General features: G+C 36.7%; 1 protein-coding gene across 1 annotated transcript; it reads left to right on the forward strand.

Annotated features, from left to right (window-relative positions):
* Positions 1–2,794: 2,794 nt before the first annotated feature.
* LOC114528958 (lysoplasmalogenase-like protein TMEM86A) lies at positions 2,795–6,984 on the forward strand. The gene is made up of 2 exons (XM_028550667.1): positions 2,795–2,993; positions 5,505–6,984. The coding sequence occupies exons 1-2, from the start codon at positions 2,859–2,861 to the stop codon at positions 6,228–6,230; spliced, it is 861 nt and encodes a 286-aa protein (XP_028406468.1). The 5' UTR covers positions 2,795–2,858; the 3' UTR covers positions 6,231–6,984.
* The last annotated feature ends 3,460 nt before the right edge of the window (positions 6,985–10,444 follow it).

A 10,444-nucleotide genomic window follows, 5' to 3' on the forward strand; every position in this document is an offset into this window, starting at 1 on the left:
TTATCGGTGATTATCGTTTAATAATCGTAGGTCGCTTCATTGATACTGATTTATAACGTATAAAAGGTATTCAAGTTATTTTCAATAAACATATGATCCCTGAAATAAGTTCTAAGGGAAGGTTTAAATTTATTATAAACTAATGAAAGTTTATTAAAAAGTCGACAATATGCGTGTAAATGATTGTCTTTTGCATAAATTCGATTATATTTTACAGCAGCGGGCGGAATCCTTGCCTTTTCTGTAATCTGATTTGCGGGCGGAATCCTTGCCTTTTCTGTAATCTGATTTGGCTTTAGCAGCGGGCGGAATTTTACGATATCTGACCACGGTCCGGAATCTATATTTTTTATACTCGAGCGATGCGCTTGTTTTGTTTTGTTAATGTTTAATTTTGAATAATGGAGTGGGACGATCATCTGTGGGGACGATGAATACCATAGCCCTGGGTACGAGGTTGATGACGAAAAGTGATTTTTTTATCCGGAAGAGCTGGAAAATGTTGCAGAAAACATAAATACGAACGTTGTCGAATCTGACTGCATAACTTAATAAGACTGCTCCTTACGATAAACTGAAAATAAGTACTGATTATTTAAGCCTGTTTTTCCATTAGGCGAATTTATTTGCGCGAACAGATAAAAAATAAAGTAGGAAGCGATTCCACTTTTTCGCGGCGAATTTCTCGCAAACCAATAACATCACTGGATTTCAAATATCGCGTCGCGTCGCGCGAATAAATTCGCCTAGTGGAAAACGGGCTTTAGTCGGCCCGAATAGAAAAATATTTTCCGGCGTTCTCCAAAGGAATTTTCACATTCTTCAGAGGAAATAATCACATGGAAAATGAATATGTGGGACGCAGATTTGAGCAGTGTCGTTATGCCAGGTTTCATGCATTTATGCGCAAGTCCTGATTCAGGGACGCACCGTCCAGAAAATTTTGTACATTTCGGCACCGACTTGTGCTTGTATCAGTTGTATGTGATTAGAAAAGGCGTATATTCTCAAATCAGTATTATACTTCAGAATTACCTTGTCCAATCACACTTGTCGAACCTGTTTTATACCACATGACCATGGAATTCGTGAGTGAATACCAAGCCCCGGACTGCTCGTACCCTGGGTGCTTTCTGTAGTGTATGACCCAGCATGCATCGGGGGTCAAACAGGGACGGACACGTGGTTGACGTTTAGCCTAAAAGGAGTATCCTAATGGCTGAAGTTTAGTTGTATCGTTGACAAAAATTAAATCGAAAACACTACACTTTCCCCGGGGGTGGTATTCACTCGAATACCACGCTTGAGCGGGATATTTGACTTTTGAGTACCTCGCTCGTTCCACTCCGGAATATGGGCGGAATCCACACGTCACTTTTACGACCCTTTGTACTCTATGTTTCGTTATTCCACAAGCTCAGAATATTTTTTCGGTAAAATATATCGAAGTCCTCTGGAAATATCATCACTTCGGGAAATATTTCGCCGAATCCCCCTGAATTATAAACGTAAGCTTAAACGGCCCCCGAAATTTTCCAGGAGAATTTTTGAAATTTAGTCCCTCCAAATGTTGACACATTTTGGGCAGCAATAACTGAGTTCCCTAAGTTCCCTATTTTGGCGACTAAATTTGCCTGGGTTGGTGTCTTGGTGAAGCAGTGAAAGCGCCCTTGGCACAGTCTGGTAGTTACAATATATATATGAAATTCAGAGGCATAGAATTTTTCCCAAGAAGGTTGGCAAACAATCTTGAGAACTACACTCAAGAGGCGCAGATCGAGCGAGAACAATCAGAACATTTTTGAGATTTGATTGAAAATACCCCTCAGTTCTCAATAGTCGTTAAGATGGGCAAAACCCGACATGATAAGGTTTTCAAAACTCACCAAAAATTGTACAATCATGTACATTAATTTCAGGTTTTCACATTAATTTTACAGGGACACAAAGTGTGTGACAAGGACAAGCTATTTTAATGCCTGAGACTTGCTTGTAACTGGACCTGGAGGTGGAACCTCCAATTTTCACTCTTTGTTTTCTGCCAGTCAGAAAATATCTTACGCACTGGATTTTATTCTCGACTCTCGACTTTTATTCTCGACTTTTAAAAAACAAAAACAAAACGAAACCGAGGCGAATTTTCAACTCCGTCGCTGACGCCGGAGTAATAAACATAATATATTCCGTAAAGATATCCTTTGTGTGCGAAAATTGGGATTTTTAAGACTCTCGACTCCCGACATAAACCACTGATTATATAGGTCAGTGTCTACAAAAACTCAATATAAAAGTGGGCGTGTTCAAGGTATAGAATTACGTCATTTCCGGCAGTAATGTTAATCTTATCACTCACCCGACTTTTATTCTTCAATCTCGACTTTTACTCTCGACTTTCTACTCTAGACTCTCGTCTTTTATTCTTGACTGTCGACTTTTACTCTCGACTTTTATTCTTGACTCTCGACTTTTACTCTCGCCTCCGCCTCGCCCCAGATACTATAGCGAGTTTAAGATGCACCAAATCTACGACGCGGACGTGAAACAAAACTGCTCTAATTTCCACAGTTTCCCAACAGGAATGAAAATTATAGACGCCTTTTTATAAACGAGGTCAAAGCCGTATGTAAAACAAATTAGTACTGGTTTCCTAACACTACAGCAGATTTCATATCACGTCCGCGTCGTAGATTCGGTGCAACTAAACTCAATCATGCAGTATAAAAGTGGGCGTGTTTAAGGTACGAAATGACGTCATTTCCGGCAGTAATGTTTATCAATTATCAGTGTTGTTATTTTGAACGTGCGACACGTTTAATCGAGGTCGTGATATTATTACCGTCGATATTTTGAGGATTTTCATGGCGAAACAAAAGTCTATCGATGATGAGGTCGAAGGAGAAACATCGCTTCAATATACTTTAGAGGAAGATGACTCACATTTGCCGCTCACAGAGCAGAGATTCCTACGAATTTTGGTAAACCCTGTTGACGTTGTAAGTCCTTTATAATACTACACAGAAGTGACAGAATTCCTTTTAATTTGAATTGTGATAAATCTTGTCATCGCTACTACATTGAAAATTTAACAAACACGTTTACTGTATGAAATATTTTAAGAACCCCCCATTTTTTTTCAGTTTTGTTTTTGTTTCGCTAAAAGATTGTTAGGCCCTAACCGTGCGTCGTAATAATGATGCGTTTTGCCAGTTTATGATTTTGTCACATACACAAATCACAAATACACGACGTACATTTATGTAATATGAGTGTACTGTAGAAGTCATGAAAATGCCCTAATTTGCGATTTTTATGAAATATTTCTCAATATTGCCAAATTTTATGCTAATATTTTAACGACAAAATTGATGATCGTAATATATATTTAATAAAAATATTCAATATTTACAGAGATCTTGTAAACACGATTTGCCAAATAGCAAATTCTACTTCGTGAAAACTAAATCTAGTTCAAATTGGAGCCTTATTACTCATCCTCACATGATCCAATTTATTTTTGACTTACAGAAAGATGTCTTTGTTATTTTAAGTGGAATATATGAATATGCAAAATTTTGTACAAAAGTAAACAAACACCCACAGTTCACCAAAGCTGAACAATTCATTGATTCGTTAGGTAGAGGTTGATGCAAGCACTGTTATCTTATGTCAGTTTGGTTTGAATTGCCAGACAGCAAGCACATAAGTATCACAAAGTGTTTAACATTTTGTGGCTTTTAATAAATGGAATTAATAACTTGTTTAATTACACAAAGTCAAGGCAATTGAATTAATCAAACGTCTGTGGACAGCAAGCATTCATGAGCAAGAAATGGTCCCGACTGACATGTATATATAAGTGTTTCTGCTAAAATGAGGCTGGACTAATAATATGCTATCTGATAAGGCTCCTTTGTTTCGACCAGCCCAAATGTAATGGATTAGCCTTCTCAGGTGTCAAGGAACATGATAGTGATTCGTATGAGTGTCAGTTCGTTGAGTTATGCCCAGTCACTCTGAACACAGGAAAATTTTCTAGAGCTACAGAAAAAAAAATTGTTATTATAATAACATTATGTATATGCTCAGCTTATATGGCTTGTGCAGTTGTACATCTCCTGCGCTACAGGCTTGCTTGAGGCTAGACCATTAAAATGGAATTTAAATTTATATAGCTCAGAACATTTTGGTATAGGTGCTATAGAAATGTTTATTAAGTATTATTATTATTAATTCCCCATGATAACATACCTGTATCATTGCCTGCCAATGTTTTTGGTTTAACCATAAACCAGCATGCTTAAATTAACTGGTTCTCCATCACTCTGATTGAAATTGATTGAATGTAATTATATAGGGTTATGTAACATTGCACTAAAAAGTTTTCCAAATTATTGTGTGTTTTGCTGGCTTTCTACAGTATAGGTAAAGGTCTATATGTAGATCTGACTAAGTGTATTTATACTACAAATGAGTGGATGATTTTAACCTTATGTGATGGATTTTTTTCCAACATCTAAATATCACCCTGAAAAATATGGCCTTGTACAAATATATAACAAATCTGTCATGAGGTTTATTTTCTTGTGCTTTAATCATTCTAAATGGAAAGATTTTATACATGCTTTCATTTATTGATAAAATATTTAAATCATACCATCTTCTTAAAGCAGAAAAAGTTCAGTGGTGTTGTAATTTGTCACAACTGTCTTTTATATGGCATATTATATATTCTTTTATATTTAATATGTTTATATTTATTGATACTCACTGAGGATTTTTAAAGAATTACACATAATCTTTAGATTAATTTCCGTACTGGTACAGTTATAAATTTTCACATTGAAAGTTTGTAGTAATAATATAGTATTTCTGTGGTGCTGTAAATTACTCATTTACATTCTGGCAAAGAACCATGTTGTTATTGTAGTATGATGAAAGAATAATATGAAATGATTAATATAAAATGAAATATGAAACTAACATGAAATAGAAATCACTCTTTGCTAAGGAAATTTTATTAATGTAATTGAATCAATGTACTATTTTGGTGACGATTGAGATTCAAAACATAATGTACCCAAAATATTTTATATATACCCAAGATTTGTCGGAACTCAGAAGAAATATCTAACTTCCACTGAAATAAGTGCATGCGCATGCATGTATATAATAAATATATATGTTTTGATATTAGATGCAATGAAACAGGTTTCTTTTCCAATATAAAGTATGTTGCAATTTAAATTCCTTTTTGACATATAGTTTATACAGGTTTATGTATGTATACACGTTTATGTGTAACTGTAAGTAGAACATAGAAGTCAACTGAAATTTCAAAATTCCTCCCAGTTGTAACATTTATGGGGGGGGGGGTCAGTACTCAGTCCAGTCATGGGTTTTTATTCGCCAATTTTAACGTATACGTTTTTTTCCCATCCTGTTGGTATTTTCCCAAACCACCTGCTCAGATGTGACTAATAAACTACCGAATTTTTTTCTTCTAGTTGAAAAGCATTGGCCCAAAGCTCGTTCCATTCGCGAAGACGGCTTGTGTGTATTTCGTCGCAGGTCTGAGCAGTCCATCCATCTTACACGCGTCGTTGAAATGTCTTCCGATTATATGTCTTTGTTTCTTCATTGGGATGCAGGGAATCAGTCTTCGTTCAGAGCACCGCTACAATCGTCACGTACTGTTGGGCATGATGTTCTCGTGCTTGGGCGACGCTTTAATGGTCTGGAAGCCACGCCTGTTCATTCATGCCGTGGTGGCGTTTGGTATTGCGCAGATCATTTATGTCCGAGCCTTTGGAATGCGTCCATGGAGCATCAAGACTCTACTAGTGTGCTCAACGTATGGCTTGCTATGCTTCTGGATGTTTTACCCACAACTTAAGGGTATCATGGTGATTTGCGTCGCAATTTATATATTCCTTATCATGCTGATGTGTTGGCGCGCGGTCACCCGTCTGCAGATCGATAAGCTGTGGAAATGGAACAACATGTGCGCGTGCGGTGGCGCGATCTTATTTGCAATATCCGATACGTTGATTGCGGTTGATAAGTTCTATGCGCCAATAGTGTACAGAAAAGGTCTCATAATGACCACGTACTATTTGGCCCAACTTGGAATTGCAATGTCGACGTGTAAACATAACATTAACGACGTCGTTCTTAATTTGCATCCAGACGTCTGTAAGAAGAGCTGTCTGAAGGAGTATAAGAAGGACTGACTGTATCTGCTGCAGCGACGCCGAAACTTTTGTGTGCATATTAATTAAAGGTTTACGTTTTTTTACCTTTGTAAGAAGGGCTGTGTTACCTTTGTAAACGTCAGTTTATTTAATAATTCTGTAGTATATAAACAGTATAAATACTGTATTCACATCTAATGTCTAAGGTTAATGTGCACACGGTAACGTTTTCAAGCGTTTTCACAATCGTTTTCATGCCTCAACGGTTTCAAACATCGTCAATTTACCATAGAAGTTGAAGCTAATTTAACATGTAAAGCCCGTTTTTACTTGGATCATGTGGACAAGGCGTGTAAACATTAAAATTGACAAAAACGATTTTGAAAACGCTCGAAAACAACGCTCGTGTGCATTCAAATAGTCTTAACATGAGCTTAAAGGCTTAGCGTTTATTTAAGGTTAAATTTGTAGAAGACAACCTTTTTTCGAATAGGATGTGTATCGACAACTGGTTGAAATGTAGATTCTAAGAGTTTTTATCTTGACTGGGAAATAGCTATGTTTCTGTAAATCTGTGGATTTGATATTTACTTCACCAACCATATTATGGTGTTAAACTGCACGAAAGAAGATTTACACTAGGACTGTGATTGCTTAAAATATTATTCCGCGCTTCTCGTCGACTTTGGAAAAAGTCGTTGTACGAGTATCTATGATAACCATAGATATGATATTTAATGAATGGTGTAATTTAATGTACGTTAGACGAAAAGTTAGAAAATATAGATTTATTTATGCGTTTTTGTACATATTGTCGAGTATGCGGTATGCGTTTTTTCTTAAGGTGTGTTCACACGATCCAATTTTGTTGGATCCCTGTTGTGCAGCTAATAATTGAAAAAGCTTTATTATATCTCTATTATATAATCACGAAAGAAATACCTTTCCTAAGTGACGGTACTGATTCTGACCGGAGATTCAGTTACACCCGGGTATGGGAACGAACTGCGATATCAAAGTTGTCCATCATGTCATCAATGTTGAGTTACGCGCATGCGCTACATGCGAAAGGCATAAAACTAGTATTTTGTATTTGAATGAAATTCTAGATTATCAGCAATTATTTAACTCTCGTATTACCTCCTGCCTTAGCTCTTTGATTGCGGATATTTTATGAAAATATCAGAATAATTGCTTTCTTAACAGATTTCATGCTTTTACTCTTCGCTTGGATTTGCTGGTACATTACGTCTGTGCGCAGGCTATCACTAGAATGCCATTCGTCATTTATTCGCCATTTTAATGTCATCTTCATTGATAGATAGATTGTTTTTCTTTTGATAGATAGATTATTTAATGAGAAATGGTGAATTTTACACCATTATGAAAACCATATAAGTATAAAAATCACAGTAGGTTAAGAATGTTTAAATACAAGAGATAAATGCACTATATATGAGTTTTATAGATTACTACTTGCTGTAATAATAAAGAAATTTAAAAAACGTTCTGTCTTTACAAGTGGAACGTTCAGTTTCTTGCGATAGGCGCAAATCATTGTTTACTACAAATATTCGCCGGAATTAAATGATTGAGTTTATTATTAGAATTGGGTTTATTATTGATATTCACGTCCTTGGAGTAAATATTAATTTAACTGGGGCCGGTTGTATATCAAGCCCATTTAGCTTAAACGGTGGATAAGTCAAATTTAAATAACACTCTTACATCTCTCTTAAATGAGTCAACTTAAATATTATGCACTGAATATGTAGTTGTATATCTTTGAATTAAGGTTAAAAACATTTAGTTTGTTTCTTGAAGTTATACACACATTGACTATATCAAGGTAGTTGACCATTCCAATTTTGCTACACAGTGGCGTAGCTAGCCTTAGTATAATTATTCGTGTCTTTAGAAGTATACTGTCCGATATAAGCATGTCTGCGTGAATCATTATTTTCAACGAAGAAAACAATCAGTGATCCATTGGAACTTCGCGCAGATCTAAATCGTAGTGAGGAAAGATTTCTTTAACAAAGTTTTCATCTTTGGTACGTTCTAAGTCTTTGCATATCATATTGAACGGAACAGCAAATTCCATCAGGGAATATGTCTTCCCGTCCGCCAGGTTCTTCAGTGTGTGTCCTTTGGAGTGCATAGCGACAATATATCCATTCATATCAAATATAGGAGAACCACTCGCACCTGAAAAAAGGCTTGTGTCGTAAGAAAGACTTTCTTTGTACTCCTCGTAAAATTCCTTTGATTTCTGGTCGCTCATGGGTTCACCGGAAATCATTTTGTATCTTTCGTTTAGTGTCTCTGAAATCGAGTGATCGCTGACAACAACGCATGTTTCATGATGAAGTTGTTTTCCTTCTGGATGGCCGATAATAACAATTTGTCTTTCCTGCAGTGGGCGACCTCTTATCAGCGCACCAAGTTGATCGCGATTCTCAAGCCTCTTGTCCTCTTGCCTCTTTTTCATTCTTAATAATTTATAGTCAACCTCTTTGCTCTCAATTTGAGGATCTTGTGCTTCATCAACCTCTACGTCGACAAAATTTTCTGTTTGTCCCGGGTAATAATAATCAAATGAAATTATGATGGGCAGATTCTCATTTTGAGGCTGACATCTTTCACGTTTTATATTGTCATAGACGTGATAGTTAGTTATCACTAATTCATCGGTGACAAGGAAGCAAGTTCCAACCACCTTTCCACATGCAATTCGACCAATTGATTTTATGTAATGTCCAAATTTTTCCAGCAGTATTGCTGGTATTTTAGTTGATTTGTTTTTTTGTAGGTGGCTGCTGGTAAGGTTTAATATTGAACCGTCTTCGTGTACAAAATTTTGGCATTCCTTTTCCCGCAAGTTTTTGCGAAAAGCTCCTTTCAATGTGGCTGACTGGCTAACCATACCCGTGGTGCATTTTTCCAAACGAACCAAATTTTCACTACCTGACAATTCTTTCTCTTTAGCTTGTTGCTGCACTGTCAAACACTCTATTGGAATGAAAACATTTCAATCACATTTTATTTCAAATGTTGTTCAACTATACAATTTTGAAATCAGTTTTAGCGCATAATATTATACCGAAAATAGGAAGCGTGTACTTAAGAGACTCCTGTTAGGCAATTTTTTTGTAGATACAAGCGTATACTAGCTGCCAAGAAATAACTTATCAAAATCCGCGTCCAAGACGCGGGTAATTTGCGTCTACAAACGCCTGCGGTCGCGTCCAATCCGCGGGCATTTTGCGTCCACTTTGCGTCTGCGGGCACTTGCGGTTGCGCTCGTCTGACGACTAGTTTCATTAAAATATGTGAAGTCTCAGAGAAAGATATAATCGATCAAGATCTTCGCCGGAATTGGCCCACTTACGGAAATGTTCTTGGTATTACAAGAACACCAGATTAAATTAAGCTCACCTGATATCTGAGGTATTTGTTCAAGTTGTACCTCATCTCTACTAGAAATGTCTGAACCAATTGCTCTCATCTTTCCATCTCCCTCTTCGTTTGAGAATTTTTCAGCATCTCCCAAACCAAGCAAAGCTTCGGTTTCCTGTCGTTCATCCCCTTGCTTTCTGGCAAATTCCATTGCGATCTCGTACTCCTTAATTGCCAGTTGAAGTCGATTCTCCGACTTATAAATATGTCCTAACCATAGGTGTGCGTCTGTCATTTGCCGCATATCTCCACGTTTCTTCGCCATTTCCAAGGCTCTATGATAATTCTCTCTTGCTTGTTGCATTTTATCGTTTAATCGGTAACTATCTGCCAAGCCAAAATAAGCTTCAGTTTCCTGCCTTCTATCTTTTCGTTCGATCGATAATTCTAAGGCTTCTCTGTAGTAATTAACTGCTAATTGTACGTTCTGTTTCATTTTATGAGCATGTCCCAATCCAAAGTAGACTTCTGTTTGTTGTCTCGTATCATAACGTGCCTTTGCAATTTTTAGGGCCTCCTCATAGCTATCAATTGCTGGTTGAATTTCATTATTCAACCTATATACATTACCTAGCCAAATGTAAGCCTCGGTCTCATGTAAACTATCTTCTTGCTCCTTTGCAGTGTTCAAGGCTTCCGTAAAATTCGCAACTGCTTTTTCAATCTGATTGCTCAACTGAAAAGCATCTCCCAAACCAATATAGACTTTCGCTTTTAGCTGTGTGTCTTCTTTAGCCTTTGTTACCTCTAAGATTTTTTGATAGTATTCAATCGAGGTCTGGTATTGGTTATTC

The sequence above is a fragment of the Dendronephthya gigantea genome, unplaced genomic scaffold (genome assembly GCF_004324835.1).
Source record: "Dendronephthya gigantea isolate DGI-Jeju-01 unplaced genomic scaffold, DenGig_1.0 000052F, whole genome shotgun sequence".
Classification (NCBI taxonomy): Eukaryota; Metazoa; Cnidaria; class Anthozoa; order Malacalcyonacea; family Nephtheidae; genus Dendronephthya; species Dendronephthya gigantea.

Excerpts from the sequence above, each read along its gene's own strand:
- LOC114528958 (XM_028550667.1), top strand. The coding sequence starts at position 2,859 with ATGGCGAAACAAAAGTCTATCGATGATGAGGTCGAAGGAGAAACATCG. Across the intron at positions 2,994-5,504 it reads TGGTAAACCCTGTTGACGTT|TTGAAAAGCATTGGCCCAAA; the intron begins GTAAGTCCTTTA and ends TTTTTCTTCTAG.